Here is a 25,551-nt window from a genome sequence, read left to right as displayed (position 1 = left end):
CTGACTCTAGGGGACGGGAGGTAGAATCAGGTGTCTTCGGGGGTCACGGTGGGCTGTGGGGGGCCGGCAGGAACTGAGCTGGGGCAGCTGTGCCGAGCTCCATATGTCCCAGTCCACTCTACAATGGGCAATCTGCGTGTGTACCCCTCCCCCGCCCTCCCCCGCCCCCCCCCCGGGGGCCAGTAAGGCTGGAGAGGGACCCGGGGGAGAGAGAACATGGCAAGGCCAGGGCTCGGAGCTCTCGTCACAGCTGGGGAAGGCTTCGAGCCATGGCCATCCTCTCTTGAAGCTGTGGCCGCAGTCGTGCTCAGTTTTCTTTTTCTTCCTCCTTATTATTACAAAAATGTTTTTATGGTTAAAAAAACCCAGGTAACATAAACATTGACCATTTTCAGTGTACAGGGTGGTCGTGTTAAGTCTATGCATACAATGGTGAAACAGATCTCCAGAACTTTTCCAGCTTTCAAATCTGAAACTCTACGCCTTTGAACCACACCTCCTCTTCTCCCCCGACCCCGCTCTTGCCCTAGACCCTGGCCAAGTGCCACTACCCATTCTGTTTCTCTCAAGTTGACTGCTTAGATCCCTCGTATAAGCGGCATCATACAATAGTGGTCTTTTGGGGACAGACAGGCTTATTTCATTTAGCATAATGCCTCGAGTGTCGTCTGTGCTCCAGCTCCTTTTGAGGGCCAAATAGTATTCCACTGACGGTAGAGGCTACATCTTTACCTGGCCATCTGCCGCCGGACGTCTGGCTTGTGTCCATATCTTCACTCTGGGGACGAGTGCTACAGCGAACGTGGAAGGGCAGAGCGCGGTTCGAGATCCCGATTTCCATTTTGGGGGGCTACCACCCAGAAGTGGAATTGCTAGATCATCTGGTAGTTCTGGTTTTAATTTTGGAGGGGTTTTCCACGGTGGCTGCACCATTTTGCAATCCCACCGACACACCGCACGGTCCGAGGGACTCAGTGTCTCCACGTCCTCACCCCACCTGTTCCTCGGTTTTTGTTTTGAAAGTAGCCGTCCTCATGGGGGGTGAGATTTTAGCTCGTTGTGGTTTTGATTTTCTTTTCTCTGATGACGAGGGATGAGAGGCATCGTTTCATCCTGCCGGCCATCTGTCTATCATCTCGGGAGACATGTCTGTTCAAGTTTTTTGCCCTTTTTTAATTGCTCTGATGTTTTGTTGTTGTCAGGGTTCTTTATAATCCTCCGGATATTCACCCCTCATCAGATACAAGATGTGCAGGGTTTTCTCCCGTACCTTGCCTTTTCACTCTCCTCGTGGCATCCTTTGACTTACAGAAGTTTTCAAGTTCCACGTGGTCCCATTAGTCTGGTTTTGCTCTCCCGTCTTCCTGTCGGCTCATATGCAAGAGATCACTGCCAAGTCCAGTCCAATGTCATGAAGCTGCCCCTTGTGTTTTGTTCTAAGAGCTGTCTAGTTTTCCGTGTTTAATTCTGCTGCTGGGTTATAGCCTGCAGTCCTTACGGCTTCTCACCCCGCTCCTTTCCTGCTGCTCCCTTCCGGGATTCTCTTCCCTTCTTCCGATCTTCCGTCTACTCCTGTACTTGGGTCCACCTGCCTGTCTCTCCCAGACATCACCCCTCCCACGTTTCTGCCGTTCTCCCCGCCCCCCTTACAGTACCTCCCTGCTCCCAACACCTGTCCAACCTTCCTCTTGCCCTCCCCACCTCGGAGCTGTCCCCTAATTACCCTAATAACTCCTTCTGCCCTAGTCAATTTCCCCTTCTCTCCTCCAGGCTCGGGACTGGAACCCTGACCATGGGACCTTGAAGTGGCTCCGACCTCCTCAGCTCAGTGGCAGACCCCACTCCCCCAGGCCCTTCCTGCCCCTCCCACCACCAGCTTGCGGGCTCCCAGAGGGAGGGGTGGGGAGGGGACCGCGATCTCACGGGGCAGGGGGCTTCCATCATGATGCTCAACTCAGACACGGTGGAGCTGGACCTGCCTCCCTCCCACTCAGAGACCGAGTCAGGCTTCAGCGACTGCGGGGGCGGGGCGGGCCCCGACGGGGCTGGGCCTGGGGTTCCAGGAGGGGGCCAGGCCCGGGGCCTGGAGCCGGGAGAGCCCTGCCGGAAAGACCTGCAGCACCTGAGCCGGGAGGAGCGGCGGCGCCGGCGCCGGGCCACAGCCAAGTACCGCACGGCCCACGCCACGCGGGAACGGATCCGCGTGGAAGCCTTCAACCTGGCCTTCGCGGAGCTGCGCAAGCTGCTGCCCACGCTGCCCCCCGACAAGAAGCTGTCCAAGATCGAGATCCTGCGCCTGGCCATCTGCTACATCTCCTACCTGAACCACGTGCTGGACGTCTGACGGGGCCTGCCTCCAGCCTCGCAGGGGTGGGGGTGTCCCCCGGCCCCTCCTCCCCCTGCATCCCAGCAAGGCATGGAGTCCCGCAAGCCCCAGGCAGGGTGACCCCGCTCCCCTCCGACCCCTGGGTGGGGGCCCCTCCCCCACGGAGGGCGATTCTCCCGCACCTCCTCCGGGGCGTCTGTGGTTGGGGCCCAGCTGTTCAGAAATATTTGCCTGGATGGTCCGTGTAGGATTCTTGCTGGGGTTCCTAAGCCGTCTCCCTAGCTCTCTCAAGGTCTGCTGCCTCTTCTAACCCCACGACCAAATTTCCAGAGACCCCAGACTCTGTCTGTCTCGTTTCCCATCCTCCTCCTCCTGCCCCTGGGAGGGAGGGTCATAGGCAAGGGGAGGCGGAAGGCTGGGCTCCAAGTACATCTTGGACATCTCTGCCTGGCCCTGTTGGCCAGAGGGACAGGCCCGGGGCAGCTGGGGGTCTCCTGAGAGGGCTCCTGCCAGGGGAGTCTCAGAGCGGGAAATTAGGGGAAAAGCTGTGCCCGTTTTCTCTCTTGTTCCTGAGGCTCAGCGCAGACAGACCTCGGATCTTACTCGGTAGTGCGTGCCTTGCCCTCTCTGAGCTCCCTGCCCGCTCCCACCCAGCCTCCCGATTTTCTCCCTTCCTGTGTGCAGCTGGAGAGGGGGAAACCTAGATCCTGGAGGAGGGGATGATGGCCCCAGACTCAGCCCAGAGACTCCGCAGAGGGCCCAGGCAGTGGGTGGGCCAGATCTCACATCTGCTCCCTCCATCCCAGCCCACTGGGAAGATGTGCAAAACCCACCCGCCTTCCTCCCTCAGGTGCAGGGGGGAGGTTCTCTTACTGCCCCCTGGGAATGCTCAGCTCTCTGGGATCTAGGGCCAGTTCATTATAGCTATATTTTTTCTCCTTTCTTAAGCTTGTCTTCAGCAAGGGAAGTCACCCCGCCCCACTCCCCACTCCCCACTCCCCACCTCTCTGCGCCTCCCTACCAGGTGGCTTGGCCCCCTCTGCTCCCGCAGCCCAGGATCAGTGGGGAATGAAGGGCAGGAGGGTGGGTGCAGAAGCAGCAGCTCACAGCCCTTCCTACGCCCCCTCCTCCCGAACGCCAGACTCCACGCTCTACAAGGATATTATTTATTTATGTATTTATTTATTTATTCATCTATTTATTTACTTATTTATAAATATTACTATTTATTGCCGAGTTGTGCACTTTGGGGTAGAGCAAGGGGGGTCCCGGCGGTTCTAGCTGGGTCTCTCTTGCTTCCTCCCTGGTTACTCCTTTCCCTTTCTTACTCCTTCTACAAACTCCAGGTGTGGGGTTTGTGTGCAAACTCCAGCTGCGAACTCTCTGCTCACCAAACTCATATGCATTCCTCAGATCCGTCTGTCGTCTGTCCGGACACTGAGTCCTCTGTGATGGTACCCTCCCCCCAGCTCCAGGGCTCCTGGACTCTTCTGTAGCTTTCTCTACCCCCAGACAGTTGCGCCCAGTCCTGCCTGCCTCTTATCTCGCTCTAGCCCTCTCCCGTGACCTCTCACTTCTTCCTAATGCCCCCAGCTGCAGGCCCCCAGGGTCTGTGCCCCGAGTCCTTCGTGTGATCCCACTCCCATTGCATTTCTGATTTCATATGAAAAGAAAAATTAAAGTGACCTCGTTCTAGTACCAGGTATGACTGTGGGTCATTCGACTGGCTTGAGAAGCTGGCGTAAGCATGGAGGGTCCTAGGCTTTGAAGGCTTTTCTGATGGGGCCATGAAAGCTCAGTATGATGGGCACAGGGCCACAGAGTAAAGGGGTGCAGTGAAGGGTATCAGACACAGGTCCCAGACCTCCGCACCGAGAGTCCCATGTTCCTCCATCTTGGTATTCATTGAGTGACACTTTCTGATCCCTCTGACATTGTGCTTCTGCTCTGCTCTCTCTGAGCCTGAAGAAGAGCTCACGTTCTCAGGGGAACCCAAGTCACACATGTGTCTGTAGGTCCACACTACTGGGGAAAGCCATGGCATGAAGTCTGTTTCTCCTCATTGTTGTCTCTGAACTGGGTCAGTGTTCACTGCAGTTTGTTCTTGGCCCGGTTTGTGTTCCCCAACCTGAAGATATGGGGGAGAACGTAGCAGAGGACCTGGGACTCCGAAAGGAATAGGAAAAGGGATAAAAAGGAGCTCTGAGAGAATATCAGAGGAATCCTGGAAGAGACCCTCCAGTCAATTTACAGATGAGGACACTAAAGGCCGGAGAGGAGGCGGGGCCTTGCCCAAGGTCACACAGCCAGTTGGTGTACAGAAATGAAGTTCAAACCTAGGTTCTTTATGTCCTGTCCTGCCAACGCCCTGCTTCCCTGAAATGACCCAGACTGCGAGGGGGATTTCTGGGGGCCTCATATGTTAAAAAGAACCCCAATAAATCGGAGAGTATTCCGTTTTGTGGCCAAGAAGGCCAAAGGTCTGGAGAAAATTTTGCAGTAGGAATAGCTGAAAAACTGAGGCTATGTGTCTCCACAAGAGCACGTTGGGGGCCACATGGTCCTTATGTTTACATATTGAGAGAAGAAAGGAAAGGAAAGTAAGACATGCTGGGTGGCCCCGGGAAGCAGAACTGGAACCAGTAGGGGGAAGTTAGAGGAAACAGATTCAACCCGGTAGCTGGAGCTGTCCAGCAAAGGAAGTGCCTGCCTCGAGGAGGGGGAGTCCAGACAGCCCCGGGGGAGCGCGGAGCACAGGCAGAAGCCCTCGAATACTTTCCTGCCTCCGTGGACCATTGCCTAGGGAAACTCAAGGATCCTTTCCAAACTGGAGGTCCCCTGGGAAGTCTGAAGGCAAGCAAGGGGACGGAAATGCTGAGACACGTCCGGACCCTGAAGGTGCCCTTTTCCTCCCTGACATCGGCGGCAGGAGGGGGTTAAGTTCGACTGGGGGAGAAACCGCCACACACCTTCCCTTCCCTATTTGCATTAGACGAAATGTGCTCTGCCCAGAGCCTAGCAAGAGGGAGGACTGAACAGAGACCAGGGAGAGTCTGAGGACTCTAGGGCAGGAGCTGGAGGAGAGCATGCCGTCACTAAATGGCCATCACTCAATTCAACACCTTTGTTCTGAAGGCAGGTAAGCTGCAGTCTACAAAGGCCATGGGACTCACCCATGACAGTGGGCTGGTGTAGAACCTGTGTCCTCCATTCCTGGCCCTGGAGCCTGGTGCCTTCCCCTGCATAGCAGCATGGCGCTCTGAGTTCCCTGCCTCTCTGCTTGTCACTCTGCCCCGCTGGAAGACAGAAGGAGGTTCCTGGGCCCCTCTGCTCGGGGATCCCTCAGGGCCGGGGGGTGGGGAGAGGGGGCAGCTGCAGCTGTTTGGCTAGCTCCAAATTTCTTCAGATAATCAATTGGCCTCGGCTGCCGCTCTGCTCCACAGGACTGGAAGCTGGAGGTGGGGAGTGGGAGGGGGAAGGGGCAGGGGGCCAGGCGCTGGGAGAGGGGACTCTTCTGGGAAACCCAAGTCCCCAGGCTGAGGTTGGAGGGAAAGTAGGAGCTTGGGGCTAACACCCAGGGAAGGAGGGAGGGAATGTCAGAAGAGGAGACAGCTGGGGCCCTCATTCCCTGTGCACCCCCCCCCCCCCGCCCCTCTACACCCAGCAGGTGGGCCCGTGGGATGGGCCAGGGGCAGGTGGGGGCACTAAGCCAGTGGGACTTGAGCACCTCACCCCTTCTTTCCTCCTCCAGCCCCTTCCCACCCCTGCCGGCCTCTTCCAGCTGTCCATGCCTTCCTTCCAATTACGCAGGCGCTGCCCCACCAGTGCTCTGCCCCTTCCTCAAGCAAACCCCACCCCCGTGGCAGAGCCCAGCAGGCCCAAGGGGCTTGAAAGTGGAGGGAAGGCTCCTAGCCTCTCCTCCCCCTACACACACACACACACACACACACACACACACACACTCACACTCTCTGGGTAAGCTGCCAGGCATATGGCCCTTTGTGCCACATAATGGAGGCCCTGCCTGTGCCCCTTTCGAGGCTGGGCACGGGGGCTCCTCTCCCTCCCCTCGCTCACCTCCCTTCCTTCTCCATCCTTACGCAGGGCCTGCGCATCCTCTTCTTCCTCTAGCTGGACCTCCCCTTCCTCCAGCTCCCTGCCTCTTGTTTGCTCACTTGCTTGTGTCCTTTCCTGGGCCCCTGAAGTGTGGGCGAGGCCTGGGTACAGAAGAAAGAAGGGGAAGGCAGGTCACTGTCCTTGAAGGCTGGTTCAGAGAAGGAAGCCAGAGGGGTGGGGGGGGGGGGGGCAGTGCTGGGATCGAGGAGACAGAGAGCCCGTGGCTGGCAGACAGAGGACCTGAGTCCAAGCTCCAGACTCACCTGTGCTCTTTGTGCCACAACAAGCAAACCCCAGGTACTCCCTGCATCAGTCTCCTCAGCTGTAATATGGGGACTCTATTAAGATCTGCCTCACAGGGGTATTCCAAGGATGAAACGAGGTCATCCCGGCAGGGTTCAGCATGACAAGTGCCCCCTAAATGACACGGTGAGGGGCAGAAAGTAGCAGGGACAACCTGTACTGTTGTACAGTCTGTGCACTGTACAAGGTGCCAGGCCAAGACGGCGAAGGGGCCTGACACCTAGCCGGAGCCACCGGTCATGCCAAGGGTGTCAGTAAGGACACCCAGGGATGAACTTAAAGGAGTCCAACCGCAAACTGGGAGTCCTGACAACCTTGGAAACCGAGACAGAGTGGGGAGGGCTCGAGAAGGTTTTGGGGAGACCCCCCCGAAGGGGCGCTCCCTTCCCTCGTCTTCTCTGGAAAGCAGGGAAAGGCTGGACTATTAACAGGCTACCCCCATCAAGGAGACACAACGGCCCTGGAAAGCCGGGAGGAGGGAGAGCTGGGGCGGGGGCGGTGGGTGGAGACGGGACCCGGTGCGGGAGGAGGGACCTCTGGCTCTTGCCCCGCCCCCGGGGTCCCCGCGCGTCGGCGTCGCGGAGCCGCCCTGAAGATCGCTTGTAGAACACCGCCCCCTGCCGGCCGGCCGCGGCGCCGCCTCGCGTCCGTCTCGGGCCGGAGCCGCCCGCCCGCCCGCGCGGAGAGGTGCGCCCGGACGCCCGCGCGGGGGAGGCAGGTGCGGTGGGGCTGCGACCCCGGACTCTGCTGTGGTCAGAGTTTCTGGGAGGAGGATGGGGCGTGGCTGCTGACCCGGGAGGACGAGGTCTGGGATTCGTGGGTGGTTCGCGGACGTGTGTTACCCACGTGCGGGCGGGTTCTCCCTGCCGGTGTCCACTTCATTCGCTGCGTGTCCGCGCGTGGCGCGCTGTCCCCGGGGCCGTGCTCGCTCCTCTGCGCTCCCGGCTGTGCGGACACACGCGGGCTTGCTTCTCGTCCTTTCCTGGGGGGCCGTCTGAGTGTCGGCTTGCAGGAACGGGGAGCTGGCGGTGGCTTCATGCTCTCCCCTGACCCCCACTGTAGACCCCTGCCTCCCACCAGCCGCTCGGCCGCCTCCAGCGGACAGTCCTCTGACGGCTCCTGCCCCGTTTGGGCCAAGCTCAGAGCCTTGCTCTGTCTTTCCCCGAGGTTCTTGAGCCTCCTAAGCGGGGCGTCGGGCTTGGTGCCCAAGTGCATGAAGGACCCTGAGCCCAGAGCCACACCTCCTTCTTGTCCTCACTGGCGTGGAACCTCCAGCCTTCTTTTATTACCGTGTGGCTGTCCCCTTCGTCATCAGTCTCCTTCTACTCACTGCAGCGTATGTTTATGAAAGAGCCAGCGTGGGCCAGGCACTGTGCCAGTCCTGAAATACCAGGCCGTGGTCGGGGAGGGGTGTGGGGAGACGGACGTGTGAACACACACTCCTGAGAGTGAAAAGCACAGGCGAGGACTGGAGTCCGGCCAAGGAGAAGGATGGACTCAGAGGCGGGGCTGGTGAGGGACGGAGCAGGTCCGAGACCAATTTTGAAAACGGTAAGGGCGTGTCGGGTCTGCGCAAGGGCTTGAAGACAAATCTGGGATGGCTGGCAAGACCCCTTCACAAATCGCCTCCTCTGAGTGGGGACACTCACTTGGCAGCTCATTGCCCAGGCCCTCCTCAGGAATGCCCTTGGAGGAAGACAGCTGCCTTGTCTCAGGTTGTGCTCCCTCCCTAGGGCAGCCTGCGTGCAAGGACTGGCGGGTGCGGGTTACAGAGTCCCTGTCCAGAGGCAGCCAAGAAAGGCCAGCTGTGCTTGCACAGCCCCCCACCCCCGCCCACGATGGCCAGAGGATCACATTTCAGCTCCTCCTTCTGCTCCCTGCAGCATCTCTTACACCTAACAGGTGTTCCCGAGAGCACACCTGAGAGGGCTGTCCTGCCCCCAAGAATCCCTTTCCCAGAGACCCCTACCGGGACAGTCCAGGTAGAAGGCACGGAGGCCCGAGGAGGTTTTGTGAGCTAGAGTGCACTCTAAGCAGTGTGGTTTGTTGGGACAAAAAACGCAAGGGGCTAGTGGGACAGGAGAGTGGTGGAGAGTGACCTGGAGAGGTAAGCAGGGACGTGTCCGGAGAGGTCCCCGTGGTCATGCTTCTATGGGGCCACGTAGTGGTGGGAAACGGGGAGCTGTTCCCTAGTAGGGCAGATACACACCATCAGATGGACAATGTAGACACGTCACTGTAAGAGTGGTTGTGAAGAGAGTCGAGCTAGGGCTCAGATCTGTGCAGGGACAATTTTGGGAGGCTATGACAAGGTCACAGGCAAGGTCACAGGCAAGGCTATGGCAAGGTCAGCAAGTGAAGACAAGAGTCTGTATTGAAGCAGTGGGAGGGAATGGAGAAGAGAGGACAGACTGAGGAAAGCTGTTTAACCTGGGTTCAGTAGGGCTGGGTGATGGCTTAAACACAGTGGGCTAGCAGGGGACCCCAGGTGTCCAGTGTGGAAGTCTGGATGGACAGAGATGCTCCCTTCCAAAATAGACTACAGAGGAGGGGAGACGTGCTGGGAATTGTTGGGGCATGTGGCCGTGGTGGCGACATTCCAGGGAGAGTGGGACAAACGTATGGAGCCTTCCATGGTGTGGCCGGGGAGGAAGCTGCTCTCGGCGGTTTTGCCGAACAGCTGGACCTCTTTACCGGGACGCCTCCCAGAGATCTGCGGCTCCCTGTACCCCAGCCAGGCGCCCCTCTCCTCTCCTTCCTCAGCCCCACGTCTCCCCGGGTGTCCCTCACATGAATAAATGACACCCTCCACATTCCGCTGCCCAGGCTGTCCCATTTCCGTCCCTCCTGCACTATCTCTGCGCAGGAAACAGATGTTCAGAGATTCAGGCCATTCAGTCCGGCTGCGACGGACTTGCCCCAGTGCTAGTGCATAATAGTGTTCAATAAATGGTGCTTATATTAGGGTAATCATTGCTTTTAGTACCTTCCTCTTTAATTTGCTGAATTGTCCTCCCAACATCCACGTTGTCATTTTATTTTATTTTATTTTTTTGAAAGATTTTATTGTTAAGTAATCTCTGCACCCAACATGGGGCTGAAACTCACAACCCAAAGTTTAAGACTCACACGCTCTACTGGCTGAGCTGGCCAGGACACCCAGTGCCTGTTACCATTTTATCTTGAGAATATGTAATTGTTCACATAGTCTAGCCCATTTGACACTTCAGACGGGGTTCTCATGAGTTATTTCCCTCCAGAAACTTTGTCTTATCTTTTCACTTCACTGGAAATCATAGGATTTCTTATTTTATCTCTCTATCATCTATCTATCTATCTATCTTGAGATGGAGAGAAAGGGGGGGAGAGCACCCCAGATTTCTCATTTTATTTTTTAAAATTCTATTTATTTTTAAAAAGATTTTATGTATTTATTTGACAGAGAGAAAGAGAGAGGGACAACACAAGCAGGGAGAGCGGGAGAGGGAAAAAGCAGGATCAGGAGCACTGATCAGGAGCCCACTGTGGGGCTCGATCCCAGGATCCGGGCATCATGACCTGAGCCAAAGGCAGACTCTCAACCAACTGAGCTCCTCAGGAGTCCCAGGTTTCTCATTTTTTTTTTTCCAGGTTTCTCATTTTTAAAAAGTGTTTCAAAAAGTACCAAAGTAAGATATGCCTATCATAACACACTCAACCAATACTAAATTGTCTGGACTTAAGGAGTCCCTGGGTGGTTCAGTCAGTTAAGCATTCAACTTTTGATCTCAGCTCAGGTGTTCATCTCAGGGTAATGAGTTCGAGCCCTGCCTTGGGCTCCATGCTGGGTGTGGCTCCTACTTAAAAAAAAAAAGGGTAAATGTATGACCCCTACGTACTAATTGTGTAAGTCTGAATTGCACTTCCCTCCCCAAAAGTAATTCATATTAACCATTTGGTCTGTATTCTTTCAGACTTTTGCGATTTTTGCAAATACATATATAAACATGTAGATGCATGCATTTAAAATTATACTGTACATTTACCACTACACTTTAACTTAGTATGCACTGCTGCTTACTTTTTCTTTAACGATACATTATAAATATATTTTTATATCTGTATATATAGACTAACTTTACTTTTTAAACTTCTACCTAGGACATACGTATTATAATTCATATAACCCTCCTCCTGCTGACATTTAAGTTCATTCCAATCTCTTGTTAGGAATAATACGGCAGTGCACCACACTGCTCTCTGCATATGTAATTGGGCACTTATGTGAGCACTTTTGGAGGGTAGATTCTTAGAAATGGAACTGCTGGATTAAAGAGAATATACCTTTTAATTTAAAAAATTTTTATTTATTTAACTGAGAGAGCACAAGCAGGGGGAGCAGCAAGCAGAGGGAGAAGCAGACTTCCCGCTGAACAAGAATCCGGGGTGGTGTGATGGAGGGTCGTGGGGCTGGATTCCAGCACCCCGGGATCATGACCTGAGCTGAAGGCAGACGCTTAACTGACTGAGCCACCCAGGTGGTTCCCCCATCTTTAAAATTTTGATAGATACTTCCAAACTGCCCTCCCAAAAGTCCTTATCAGTACAATTCTTCCAAACAAACATGAGAAACTACTTTTCTTCACACACTTTGTAGCAATGATTAGTGTCATTCTTTTAAATATTTTTCCAATTCAATGCACAAAAGCATATTGAGTTTTTCTTAATTAAGGTTTTCTTTATTTGAGATTGATGATCATAGTTTCATATTCTTATTGGATGTTTGTATTTCTTCTGCAAATCGCCTATGCTTTTCCTTGGCCTCTTGAAAAAAAACTGTTTAATTCGTTTTCTTCATTTTATGCGACATGTTTTTCTCTAAATAATACAATGTATTTTAAGTAAAACAGGGTTTTTGTTCTACTTTTGTTAAGCTGGTATAAGCAATTAAATCCCTCAGTCTATGGCACACTAGATAATCGGTCCACGTCTTCCTTTTCGTTGCCTCTTTTCCCATCCTTGCTCCCTTTTTCCTCGCCACCCCTGACACAGGTTTATTTATGCACTCATTTATGCAGTCATTCGACTCTCCTTTCACTCCTATATCCACATATATAGGTGTCCCTGATCAATACATTGTATTATTTTGTGTGTTTTGCATCTCAGGACAACCGTGTTGAATAACATCTCATTCTGTTTTTCCTTTTCTTTTCACAAACATTGTGTTTTAAAATCCTGTTCTGCTTTTGCTGTGGAATGGCTAGATCCTGGGATGGAGGGCAGAGCACAGGGAACAGAGTTAAAAGGATTGCAACAGAGCTGTAAGGTGATGGACAGACGGCAGCTCCACTTGGGAACACAGTGTAACATCGAGACTTGTTGTAGCACTATGTTGCACACTTGAAACTAATGTAACATTGTGCATCAACCATACTTCAATAAAAATAAATAGGTAAGATTGAAATGTCAAAAACTTCTATTCTGGCTTTCGGTCCCCTATGCCCCTCATAGCCATGCATTGCAAGATTGAAGAAATCAAGGACTTTCTGCTCAGGACCAGGTGAAAGGATGTCAAATCTGTCAAGATCAAGAAAAATACGGATAATGTGATGTTTAAAGTTTCATGCAGCGGATACCTTTATACCTTGGTTATCACAGACAAAGAGAAGGCAGAGAAACAAGCAGTCCCTGCCCCCAGGTTTGGTTGTGAAGGAGCTGAAATGAACATGGCTCACTGATTTTGTGGCAGGGTTTCACAGTTCTTGTCGCACGGAGTCCAAGAATGAATCTCGGGGACAAAAAGGTGAAGTGAAGTGGAAGCTTATTAAGTGAGGGTGAGAACAGAAAGGAAAGAAAAGAGTTCTCTAGAGCCAGCGGGGTCCAGAAGGAGCTGCCACCGAGGGCTTTAATGATAGGTCTTTTATAGGATACAGACCAGGGAACCTGGTAAATTTCTTATGAATAGCCTGGCAGATTTGTGACTATCATGTCTATTTAGAACACCAAGGTGGACTTGTAACTATCACCAGCAAACAACATGTTCTTGTAAGTATCATGGGAATTTCTCCACCTCTGGGATTTCTGTGAGCCTGGTTACCTATGCCCCTGAGGGACCCTAGTCATGGCTCCCCCTACCTGTCTCTCACTACCTAGCCTCACCTGTCCCTTACTCAATTTGAACTGTATCAAAATTTTAAAAATTTAAAGCACACCCACACCCACACACAACTTCTATTCTGCTTTTATATATGAGATGGTATTTAAAAATAATATATGGTGAACTAGTTCATTCTTTAAAAAAAAAAAAAACTTTATTTTTTTAACAGCACAAACAGGGGGAGCAGCAGACGGAGAAACAGACTCCCTGCTGAGTGTGGAGCCCCATGTTGGGCTGGATCCCAGGACCCTGGGATCATGACCTGAGTCAAAGGCAGAGGCTTAACTCACTGAGACAGCCAGACGCCCCATGCTTGTTTATGATTTTGCCATAGTTCACATGTCCTGAATTTCAATTCTCTGTTATTAGATAAAGACTTTTTTTTTGCTGGTAATATTACTGACTTTTATTTTTAAGACGAATAATCTTTTCCTTGGCCTCTTGAAAAATACTGTTTAATTTGTTTTCTTCATTTTATGCTACATGTTTTTCTCTAAATAATACAATGTATTTTAAGCAAAACAGTGTTTTACTTAAATTAATTATATTTAATTACTTAATATAATTACATAAATACTTAAATTAATAAATTAAACAGTGTTTTACAAAAATTTTTGGACTCCTTTTATTATTTTTTTTAAGATATTATTTATTTGACACAGAGAGAGACAGCACAAGCAGAGGGAGAGGCAGAAGAAAGGGAGTAGCCGGTCATGACCTGAGTTGAAGGCAGATAATTAACCAGCAGAGCCACCCAGGCACCCCATGGATCATGCCATTAGTGTCGTAGCTGAGAAAGCTTTGCCTAGCTGAAAGTTGCAAAGATTTTCTCTTATGTGTTCTTCTGGAAGTGATGTTTTACATCCAGGTTTGTGGTCAATTTTGAGTTAATTTTTGTGTGTGATGCCAGGTATAGATTGATGTTCTCCTCCTCCTCTCTTCCTGCTCCTTCTTCTTCTTCTTCTTCTTCTTCTTTTTTAAGATTTTTATTTATTTGACAGACAGAGGTCGCAAGTAGGCAGAGGCAGGGAGAGGAGAGGGGGAAGCAGGCTCCCTGCTGAGCAGAGAGCCTGCTGTGGGGCTCAAGCCCAGGATCCTGGGATCATGACCTGAGCTGAAGGCAGGGCTTTAACCCACTGAGCCCCCCAGGCGCCCCTCTCCTCCTTCTTTTGTTTTATTTTTTGGCATGTAGTTATCCAACTGTTCTATATTGAAAATACCATCCCTTCTCTACTGCATTGCCTTGGAACATTGGTCAAAAATCTATTGACCATGCGTATGTAGATGTACTTATGAACTCTCTATTTTGTTCCAGTGATCTGCCTTTTTTTATGCCTATAACTATACTATCTTAATTACTTGAATTAATAAATAAATCTTGAATTTTTTCAAGTCTTTCAGCTGTATTCTTCTTTTTTAAAGTTGTTTTGGGTGATCTAGGCCCTTTGCATTTCTATATGACACTTAGAATCAGATTGTCAGTTTCAATAAACATTGCTGTTATTTTGCTTGGGACTATATTAAATGTTTAGATCAATCTGGGGGAATCGAAGGCTTAATAATATTGAGTGTTTCAATCCATGGGCAATATGTATCTTGCCATTTATTTATGTCCTTTTCTTTCTAAGGTTTTGTTGTTGTTGTTTATTTTTTTGTTTTTGTTTTTGTTTTGAGAGAGCACAAGCAGGGGCGGGGAGGGACAGAGGGAGAGGGAGAGAGAGAATCCCAACCAGACTCCCTGCTCAGCATAGAGCCAGAGGCAGGGCTCAGTCTCCTAAAACTGAGATCATGACCTGAGCTGAAATCAAGTCTGATTTTCTACTGACTGAGCACCCAGGCACCCCTCTTTCGGGCTTTTTTCATTTATCTGAGCAATGTTTTGTAGTTTTCGGTGCACATCTTTTGTCAGATTTATCCCTAAGGATTTTATGGGGTTTTTTGATGCTATAATCAATAGTATTTTTAAATTTAACTTTTGAGTGTTCATTGCTAGTGTTTGGGGTTAAATTGTGTGTCCCCAAGAGATATATTGAAGCCCTAATCTTTGGTACCTGTGAATGTCATCTAATCTGGAAGTAGGGTCTTTGCCGATCTAATCAGAGTTAAGATGAGGTCAGACTGGAGTAGGGTGGGCCCTCGATCCAATATGATTGGTGACCTTTTCAGAAAGAAACTTGGACACAGACATGCAGAGAGGGAAAATGACAGGAAAACCCAAGGGGAAAAGACAGCCATGTGAAGATGGAGGCAGAAATTGGAGCGACACGTTTGTAAGCCGAGGAACACATGGATCGCTAGAAGACGCCAGAAGCTCAAAGAGGAAGGAGGGTGTCTCCCCTAGACCCTTCATTGAGAGCGTGGTCCTACCAATACCTTAGTATCTGACTTCTAATATCAGAACTGTGAGAGAACTAAGTTCTGCTGTGTTAAGCCATCCCAGCTGTGACACTTTGTTACGGCAGCCAAGGGAAATTAATTCAACTAGTACGCAGGGACATGATTGATTTCTGCGAATTGATCTTATAGCCTGAAAACCTGCCAAACTCAGTTGTTCGACCTAGTAACTTTTTGTAGATTCCATTGAATTTTCCATATAGATGACTATGTCATCTCTGAATAAAAACAAGTTTTCTTCAGGGTGCCTGGGAGCTCAGTCAGTTAAGCATCTGCCTTCAGATCAGGTCACAATCCCAGATCCTGGAACTGAGGGCCACGTCTGGTTCCCGCTCACTGGGGAGCCTGCTTCTCCCTCTCCCTCTGCTGATCCCCCTGCTTGTGCTTTTTCTTGCTCTCTCTCCCGCTATCTGTTGAATAAATAAATAAAATCTTTAAAAAAATAAAGTAAAAGACAATTTTACTTCTTCCTTTCCAGTCTGGATGCCATTAATCTTTCTTGCCGTATTGCGCTGGTTAAAGCCTCCAGTATAATTCTGAAGAACAGTGGTGAGAGCAGATATCTTTGCCTTGTTCCTGATCTTAGGAGGAAAGTATTCAATCTTTTACCATGATGTTTTAATATGATCTTATTGTAGGGGCGTGTGTGTGTGTGTGTGTGTGTGTGTGTAGAAGCCTTTATCTGGTTGAAGAAGTTTCCATCTTTTCCAAATTTGTTGAGAAGTTTTTAAAATCAGAACTTTACACTGGATTTTTGTCAAATGTGTTTTTGATAGGTATTAAGATGATGATATGTTTTCTTGTCTTTTCTTTTTGGTTTTTCTTTTTTAAGTTAGAAATGTTTCAATGTTTCAGATGTTTACTGTAACTTGCATTTTTGGTCATGATGTGTTATCCTTTTTATATAATATTGGATTTGACCTACTAAAATGTTGTTAAGGGTTTTTGCATCTGTGTTCATATGCAACACTGGACTATAGTTTTCTTATAATGTCTTTGTCTCATTCTGGTGTTAGAGTAACGTCAGCTTTATATAATGAGTTGGGACATATTCCCTATGCTTCTATTTTCTGAAAGAGTGTGTGCAATTGGTATTATTCTTTTTTTTTTTCTTAAACATTTGGTAGAGTTTGCCAATAACACTATTCAGGTCTGGTGTTTCCTTTGTAGGAAGGTGTTTGTTTGGTTTTGTTTTTTAAGATTTTATTTATTTATTTGAGAGGGCATGAGCAACAGAGCACAAGCAGGGGGATGGAGAGGCAGAGCCACAGGGAGAAGCAGATTTCCTGCTGAGCAGGGATGCCTGATATAGGGCTTGATCCCATGACCCTAATGATGTCATCACATGAGCCTAAGGCTGACTGAGCCACGCAGGTGCCCCCTTGTGGGAAGTTTTTATTTTTTATTTTTATTTTTATTTTTTAAAATATTTTATTTATTCATTTGACAGACAGAGATCACAAGTAGGCAGAGAGGCAGGCAGAGAGAGAGTAGGAAGCAGGCTCCCTGCTCAGCAGAGAGCCCGATGCGGGGCTCTATCCCAGGACCCTGGGATCATGACCTGAGCTGAAGGCAGAGGCTTTAACCCACTGAGCCACCCAGGCACCCCTTGGGAAGTTTTTAAACTATAATTCAACCTGCTTAATAGCTTATAGGGTGATTCAGGGGATCTATTAGTTTTTGAGTGAGTTTGATATTTTATCATTTTATTTTTATTTTTTTAAAGATTTTATTTATTTATTTGACAGACAGAGATCACAAGTAGGCAGAGGTAGGCAGAGAGAGTGGGGTGGGGGAGGAAGCAGGCTCCCCCCCTGAGCAGAGAGCCCGATGTGGGGCTCGATTCCAGAACCCTGGGATCATGACCTCAGCCGAAGGCAGAGGCTTTAACCAACTGAGCCACCCAGGCGCCCTGATATTTTATCATTTTTAAGGAACTTTTACGTTCAACTAAGCTGTCAAATGTTTTGCATAAATTCTCCTATTATTCTTTTAATATCTTTAGAATCTGTAGTGACATTATCTCTCTCATTCCTGATATTAATCATCTGTGTGTGTGTGTGTGTGTGTTTCTTGTTTGCTGATAAGTCTGGGTAGATTTATCTATTTTTCCTATCTTCTCAGTGAACCAGCTTTTCGTTTTTAGTTTTCATTCAGTTCAAAAATTTAAATTTTCTCTTTGATTTCTTCTTTTACCCATGAATTATTTAGAACAGTGTTGTTTAGTTTCCGAGTATTTGGGGATTTTCTGGATAGTGTTCTATTATTGACATATAATTTAATACCTCTGTGATCAGAGAATATATTTTGTATGATCTCATTCCATTTATGTATGTAAGTATGTATTTATAAATATTTAATTTTTAAGTAGTATCTACATCCAGTGTGGGGCTCAAACTCACAGCTCTGAGATCAAGAGTTACATACTCTACCAACTGAGCCAACCAGGCACCCCAGGTCTCATCGCTTTAAAATTTACCAAGACTTCTTTTACAGTCTAAGATATGGTCTATCTTGGTAAATGTTCCATGCACACTTGGAAAGCATGTGTATCCTGCTGTTATTGAGTGGAATGTTCCATAAATATCAATTAGGTCAAGATAATTGATGGAGTTGGTCAAGTCTTTACTGATTTTCCGCTTACTTGTCCTATCAATTATTGAGACACAAGTATTGTCATTTCTGATTATAACCGCAGATTCATTCATTTCTCCTTACATTTCTATTGATTTTTGCTTCATGTACTTTGAATCTCTGTTATTAGGTACATAAATACCTAAAACTTATTGTTTTCTTCTATTTTTTTTAAAGGTTTTATTTTCAAACAATCTCTACATCCAATGTGAGACTTGAACTCAACCTCAGCCAACTCAGCCAGCCAGGTGTCCCTCAAATTGTTATGTCTTCTTGATGAATTGACCTGTTTATCATTATGAAGTGATCCTCTGTATTCCTAGTAACACTCTTTGCCCTGAAATCTATTCCATCTAGTTTTAATATAGCCATTCCAACTTTATTTTGACTGGTGTTAGCATGGTATATATTTCCCCATCCTTTTACCTTTAACTTATTCATGTTTTTATATAATGATAGGGATTTCTTGTAGGCTGTATATAGTTAGATATTACTTTACAATCCAATCTGACAAGCTCCTTTAATTGGTGTGTTTATTTTTTTTAAGATTTTATTTATTTATTTGAGAGAAAGAGTGAGTGAATGAGAGAGAGAGAGAGAGCGAGCACAAGCCAGGGGGAGAGGCAGAGGGAGAAGCAGACTCACTGCTGAGTGGGAGTCTGCCATGGGCTTGATTCCAGGACCCTGGGATCATGACCTGAGCCAAAGGCAGACACAACCTACTGAGCCACCCAGGTACCTCTAACTGGTGTGTTTAGATCATTTACATTTAATGTGATTATTGACATAGTTGGATTTAAATTTTCCGTCTTGTTATTTGTTATCTATTTGTACCATCTGTCCTTTATTTCTTTTCCCCTTCTTTTCTGTCTCTTTCTTAATAATGTAAATAAGTGAAATCCAAAATAGAAAATATGGCACGAGAATTTCAGAGAAAGATTTGGGATTTTACAGATCACACTGATGGTGTCAGGAGCGGCTTAATAGAGAAAATATCAGGTCTTAATTCCACTCTGGGCTGACCCTGGCATCCTTGCTGAGGGTCACATTGAGCTGTGAGGGGCTGCAAGGGTGTCTTTAGAGTCAGCACCAGGACAGAAGACATCAAGACCAAAATCAAGAACCACCAGACTTCCCCTTTTGACAGCCGCTTCCCCAACCAGAACCAGACAAGGAACTGCTGGCAGAACTACGTGGACTTCCTTGCTGAGAGGACACAGTGACTACTAAAGGGGTGATGTCTCTGTGTGTGAATGTACCGGCATGAATACAAGTCCTTGTGTCCCACATCCTGGGTATAAGCCTGGGACGACTGCTGGGAACAAGGCACGTTTCCTGGAAATATCTGAACTGGCTCCATCACCTCTCCTATCTCCTCCATCGTTCTCTCAGGGTGGTGAAAGGGGACCTGGACATTTGGTGATCCCCAACCTGGGATCCTGAGCCAAGGCTTAACTAATAATAAATACTCTTTGGAAAAGTGTAAAACTGTGTATGACCAGGAAGAGTGCTTCAGGATGATTTTTTTTTTTCTGTTTTGTTTTCTTTTATGTTTTTAAACAGACCACATTCTCTATAAAAAGAATAGGGAAAATATCATTTGAACTGGATTGGGGTGATGGTGGATGGAAGGCACACCATGTTGAGGGAATAGGATGAGCAAAGGGGATAGAGACCAGAAAGTAGGTGTTTGGATCAGGAGAGAATGGATTATCCAGATGGTCAGAGGAAGAGTGGCAGCAGAAGATGTGGAAGGTACTTGTGTTATTGCCAGCTTCCTGTGGACATCCCCACCCTGATGGCCTGCAGATAGCTAAGACACCTGTCAAAGCAACCACATTATCTGCCTTCAAACCTACTCACTCTCAGTAGCCCATAATTTGATGTATGGCATCACCATTTTCCTTAATATCTATACCAGAAGCCTCTGAGTCATCTTAAATGCCTCTTTGTTCCTCAACTCTAACCATCCCACCCATAGGTCACCTCTCAAATTTGAACTTTCCTTTCTCTTCCCCTGGTCTTGAACCCAGCACATGCTTGCTCTCATTCTTGTGCTCTCCCTCTTTCTCTCTCTCTCTCCCCTCAACTACTGCATTAGCCTTCTGTCTCGCCACTTCTAGATTCTTCTACCTTCCCACCATCTTTCACACAGGCAATAATTCCCTGTACCCCCTGAAAATGGATATGAAATTATATGTGTGTTTTTCCTTGGGGAAACCTATAGCTTTCATTAAAGTGTCAAAGACAGCGACAATCCACAAAAAGCTAAGAGTGACTGCCTTGTGTCTTTATTTCAAATGAAATTATTGATGCTCAGTTAATATAGTGCAGTCGACAGACTACTGAATGAGAAGTCAGGAGACCTAGGGTGCCTGGGGGGTTCCGTTGATTAAGGGTCCAACTCTTGATTCTGGCTCAGGTCATGATCTCAGGGTGGTGAGCTTAATCCCTGCATCAGGCTCTGTGCTGGGTGTGAAGCTTGCTTAAGATTCTCTCTCTCCCTCTCCCTCTGCCCCTCCCCATTCCTCTGTCTATCTTAAAAAAAAAAAAAAAAAAAATCAGGAGACCTAGGTTCTAGCTCTGGTGTTACCACTAACTTCCTGTTTGATTTGGGGGCAATGTGTTATGCCCTCTGCATCCTTTCCTCACTTGTAAAATAGAGAATGATCTCTGCCAGTCTCAAAATGTTATTATTTTATGACTTATAAGTAGATTCCTTTAACATCAAATATTCCACAGTTTATCTCCTCTCAGGCTCTTCTCTGTTCTGTTTCACTAGACAAACATTTACTGTCTTGTGCTGTTACTGAGCAAAGCTCTGCATTTAGAAAATAAATAAGCACAGTTTCTCCCACTTCAGAAACTCATAGACCAGCTGGGCAGATGGATATGTAAATAAGAAATTACCATACAATGTCATAAAATGCAGAGCTCTGGAAGCACAAAGGAGGCCCTTTGGGGGAGGAGCATCTAACTTTGCTTGGGAACACTGGGAGGCCTCAAAGAGGAGACCACAGCTGAGTCTTGGGGGAGGGACAGAGATTTCTGAGCAGAGAAGGTGGGGGCGGACATTTCAGGCCCAGGAAACACCACCTGAAGGTAGAGGGAGGCAGTAACCAGTAACAGCGTCCCAAGTTGGCAAAACCACCCACACATGAGGCTAGTTTGAATGTCCGCGTGTTGAAGGCTTGGGCTTTGAGTGCACAGGAGTAACAGGACAGAGGGCTGGAGGACAGAGTGAGTCGAGTACTCGAGGCCCTTACACAGAGTGCCAAGAAGTTTTGACCTCATTGTGGGGAACTATTGGATTTTTTGAAGCAAGGGAATGACCATCTGATTTCTCTTTCTCAGAGAAAGCACGCTGGCCACAGAGGGGAAGGTACATTGGAAGGGAACAACACAAGTTTGGAAGTGGCAAAGGTCTGAAGAGCCAAGGGGATGGGGGATGGTGGGGGAAGACCATGTGTTCCCTTTATCCTATCACCCCCAAAGAAGAGCCAAGTTAAAATGTCCAACAGGGTGTTGGAAATAGGAGTCTGATGCTCAGAAAAGGGATCTGGATTTAGGAGCAGGAATAAGTAAGCACTGATGGAAGGCACGAGAAAGACAATGACAGTACTTTGGAAGAGCCTTGTAAGGTGAGGCGTAAAGGGGCCAAAGGCTGAATCCTGGGAAACATCCGTGTCTAAAGTCAGGAGGAGGAAAGATTGAGAGGTTGGGTGAGAAGCAGGAAGCCAAGATGGGTGGTGATGAGGAATCTGCTCCTTCCAGAGGGTTCCATGAGAAGGAGAGAAGAGGGAGGCCTGCAGCAAAGGGAGCCTGCGGGGGGGGGGGGGGGGATCTGATGTTGTTCTGCCAGCTAGGCAAGGATGAGCCAGGAGGCCCAAGTGAGAAACAGGAGAGACGGGGAAAACAGGTGGACGCAGGAAGGGACAGTATGTAAGGCGAACCTGGGGATCGTCGTCCTCGGCAAGGACATGGGGCTTTCATTCTGCCAAGGAAGGAAGAAAGCGACCAAGAGTTTGATTCAGAGGTTCTCACGGTAGAATCACCGAGATAACACAGACACACACACAAAAAGCCAATAGTTGGGTGCACCTCGGAAATTTCTGGTTTAATTACGCTGGGATGGGTCCTGGGCATTGGTATGTTTTCAGAGCTTCCCAGGTGATTAAAATCTGCAGTCAAGGTTGAGAACCACTGGTTTAATTGTAGGTAACTTTTTAGATTGGTGATAACAGGATGGGGTTTCAGGAACCTCGCACTTGATAAAGGTTGGATGATAGGGGACGGTAAAGGTTTGGGACAGGTGAGAACTAGAGAAAGAGAAGGAAGTTAGAAGGGAAGGGAACATACAACTTAGTGACTTACGTGCCATCCATGTAGCAATGAATGGGGCTCAGTCCTTGTTCCCAAAGACACCAGGAGCTTAGGGAAGAGAGAGACACTTCGCAACAACCCTAGGATATCACTGAGTTTTTAACCAGTTAAGATGTTTTGCTGTTTTGTACCCTTTCTCGCTAAAAGTGAAAAAAAAAAAAAAAAATCCAGCTGTTTCACAGTATAGACTGGATCCAGAAATACTTCTGTAAGCATTGAGAGTTGCCTTTCTAGGAAAGTGGGTGCTCGTGAAAGAGCTCTAATTATCCCGGGAGATAGAACTGTGCCTGGTTTTATCAGCAGGGCTCCAAGAAGGTGATGGTTCTGGCTAGGATGTGGACATTGCTGGGGTCACCTGTACCTGGGAGTGGGCTGAAATCGCTCATCACTCAACAGTGAAAGGCTCTGACAGCCATCCTGCTAGGATGGGAAGCTTGTGTTTAAGCAAGGTCCTAAAGATACCCCTTTTTCAACAGTGGTGCTGGGAAAGGGCCCTGCTTTTCACCAGAGTGGAAGACCTAACATTTGCCACTGTGGTCTGTGCCTGACTTCTGGGAAGAGCTTTGTCCTCACCGGAAGCAGGCCCTTCCCGCAGCTGGGACTTCCCTTTAGAGAGTGTCCATTGCCACGGCTCGAGCCTTTGGGTATCCTCCCTGGACATGCAGACTTCACGGCTCCTGGGAGGCCTCCGGTCAGCCTGTTCCAACCGTCCCAACTGCTTGAGGCCCATGACGGGGGGAGGGGCTGAAAGAACTTCTGCTGAGAGCTCTGGTTTGGCTAGGAGCCCCTTCCTTGAGCAAGATTCTAGAAAGCACTAGGAATCTTGTAAGGTACATAACAAAGAGGGGAAGTTTGAGAATTGACGGGGGCATGATGGGTATACAGAGGGGGTTCCTTCTGTTACCTTATTCGTCCCATTTTCTATAAACAGGAATTGAGCAGCTGCCCAAGTCCTCAAAGCTAGGAGCTGTGCTTTTGAAGTTGTTGATAATCATCATCATCATCATCGGTTCCACTCTATTGTCCTTCTGGCTCCTGACCTCCCTCTGTCACTGTGGGTTGGGCCTCTTGGGACAATTCCAGCTGGATGTCACCTCAGTGTCCTCTTCCCTCCTAGAGTTAGGCTAGGTCCCTTGGACCCCAGGATGCATGGACCTTCTCTTTGGCTCTACACTTCTTCCCTCTGTGAATCCAGATGGGTTTCCATTCCAGGGGTGAGCATGGAACGTAGCACAGAGAAGAGCCACATGGGACACATCACACTGCTTAGACTGAATGTTGGGCTTCTCCTGTGGGAGCCAGGGCTTTCCATGCACAAGTAGAATTGGAAGCCTCCAACCTCGCCCTTGCAGAGGAGAAAGGAGACCCCGAGTTTATTCCGGCTGACCTGATCTGTTGACATCCCGACTTAGGTTTTGGCTGTAGGTGGGGTCCGTACACAGAATGATCTGTAATTCCCATGCTAGAAGCCCTGTTTCCGATTCATTGGGCCTTTTTGAGGCTTGTGAATCAGGCTACCGTCATATGAACATATTCACGCTGAAGCTAGTGCAGCCTCAACACTGGGTCAAATTATACACCCGCTGCCTTGCACTGGGGGCGTGCTCGGGGCCGGGCTGGGAGCCCCTACACCGGCTCTGCCTCCCTTTCCCTTTCCCAGCTCTTCTGCCACGTGTCCCTCATACCGTGCCAGGACCACGGGTACAGCCTGGTGCCGGGCGCGTGACAGGCCGGGAGCACCGGGGCTCGCACAGGGACTTGGGTAACAGAATGATGACCCTGCATATGGCAAGCAGTCTTGGTACTGAGTCGCTTGCTCACGCGTGGCGTAGGATGGAGAGGTGGTGGAGAGGAGAGGCAAGGGCTAAGAAGAAGGTGCGTGTTTCCGAGGGTCTTCCAGCTTTGAGCGCTAGCAGTGCAGAGAAAGGTGGCTCTGTCCTTGCGGTTGGTTAAGTTAGAATGGGCAACTGTGAAGGATGAGCTTCGGTGTCAGAGAAAAAAAAATCTCATCAGGGAGGAGCAGAAATCCCAAATAACTGAGGAACCAAGGCTGAGAAACTTCTTCCCTTGGGACTTCTTGATCACAGGGTTGGGTGAGAAGGTATCAGGACTGAAAGTCGGAAGATGTTGATATGCTGAGAGGACCCTCAAGGGAGAAGCACGCGAAGGTACGAAGCACGCAAAGGTACTTTTGAAACATTACTATTCTAGGTAAGCGCAGGGTTGCGCAGCAGTAATAGGATAATATAATAATACTTAAAGCTTTTGCTCACTCCAAAGGGAATAGGGACTTCCCACAACCCAGGCTTTCATGATGGGGGAGACCGTTGGTGGGTTCGGAGCTCCTGGCCCGCTTCATGAAGCCCAACTGGTTCCTTGAAATGCTCCAAGGCAGAAATGCCCCAGTTGTGTGGGATATTTTGTGATACCTACAGTCTCTGTCTAGTACCCCAACTCCAAGGTATCTGAATCCCCCAGGGTCCAGAGCTTGTGTGATTGGGCTTAAGGACCTGATAGGCCTTTGGAGGTTTCCTGGGAGGAGCACCCCTCTCCCCTCCATACAAGTTCCCTGTCCCCGCGCCTCCCCCGCCCTCGCTCCCCCAGGGCAGGGTTCCCTTTGTAATTAATCCCTACGCTCGAACCAGAGGGGAGGAAAAAAGTGTTAATGAGGGAGCGTCCCATACTGACTGGGCGGTCGCCGCTCGCAGCTAGAACACCGAGTAATTAAATTATTTTTGGAAGGGGGGGGGGGGGAATGCGGTGGTGCTGGTGTCAGGGAAATCCCCGTATGCACGGGAAGCGGGGAGCGTCTCCTGCCACTAATTAAAATCAGAAATTACTCTCCCTTCTCGCAGCCCTGGGGGGGTGGGGGAGGAAATCAATCTTCCCACGTCCCAGATTGGACTCTGTGTCGCCGGGTCTGTGGCCCGCAAGAACGCACACCTCCATCCCCGGGGGTCCCGGGGGCACCGTCTCTCACCGGCGGGTCGGAAAAAGGCGCCCCGGGAGGGAGGGGCTGTGGCTGGGCCTCGGCCGGGGATGGAGGCCTCCCGGGTCACCGCTCGGGGCAGGGGTCGCCGGGCCACGGCCTTCCTCCGGGGTCGGGAGGGCCCCGCGCGTCCGGGGCGGCCCGCCGGCCGGGGAGCGGCGGCTCCGGGAAGAGCCGGGCCGCAGACAATGGGCGCGGCGGCGGGAGGGGCGCGGCGGCGGGAACAGCCAGGAGGCGGCGCCCGGGAGCGCGCGCCCCCCGCCCCCGCCC

At 49.4% G+C, this 25,551-nt stretch overlaps 1 protein-coding gene and 2 pseudogenes across 1 annotated transcript; all 3 read left to right on the top strand.

The window, feature by feature from the left end:
• The first annotated feature begins 1,942 nt into the window (after window positions 1-1,942).
• NHLH1 (nescient helix-loop-helix 1) lies at window positions 1,943-2,344 on the top strand. The gene has a single exon (XM_059414140.1). The coding sequence runs from the start codon at window positions 1,943-1,945 to the stop codon at window positions 2,342-2,344; it is 402 nt and encodes a 133-aa protein (XP_059270123.1).
• A 9,893-nt stretch (window positions 2,345-12,237) lies between these two features.
• On the top strand, window positions 12,238-12,448 carry LOC132026232 (large ribosomal subunit protein eL38-like; annotated as a pseudogene).
• Window positions 12,449-14,153: 1,705 nt separating this feature from the next.
• LOC132026010 (cytochrome c oxidase subunit 6B1-like) lies at window positions 14,154-19,258 on the top strand (annotated as a pseudogene).
• Window positions 19,259-25,551: the final 6,293 nt, after the last annotated feature.

This window comes from Mustela nigripes, chromosome 10, assembly GCF_022355385.1.
Source record: "Mustela nigripes isolate SB6536 chromosome 10, MUSNIG.SB6536, whole genome shotgun sequence".
Classification (NCBI taxonomy): Eukaryota; Metazoa; Chordata; class Mammalia; order Carnivora; family Mustelidae; genus Mustela; species Mustela nigripes.
This window is presented reverse-complemented; position numbering and strand designations above follow the sequence as displayed.

What these genes read in the sequence shown, in the direction of transcription:
- NHLH1 (XM_059414140.1), top strand. Translation starts at nt 1,943, where the DNA reads ATGATGCTCAACTCAGACACGGTGGAGCTGGACCTGCCTCCCTCCCAC.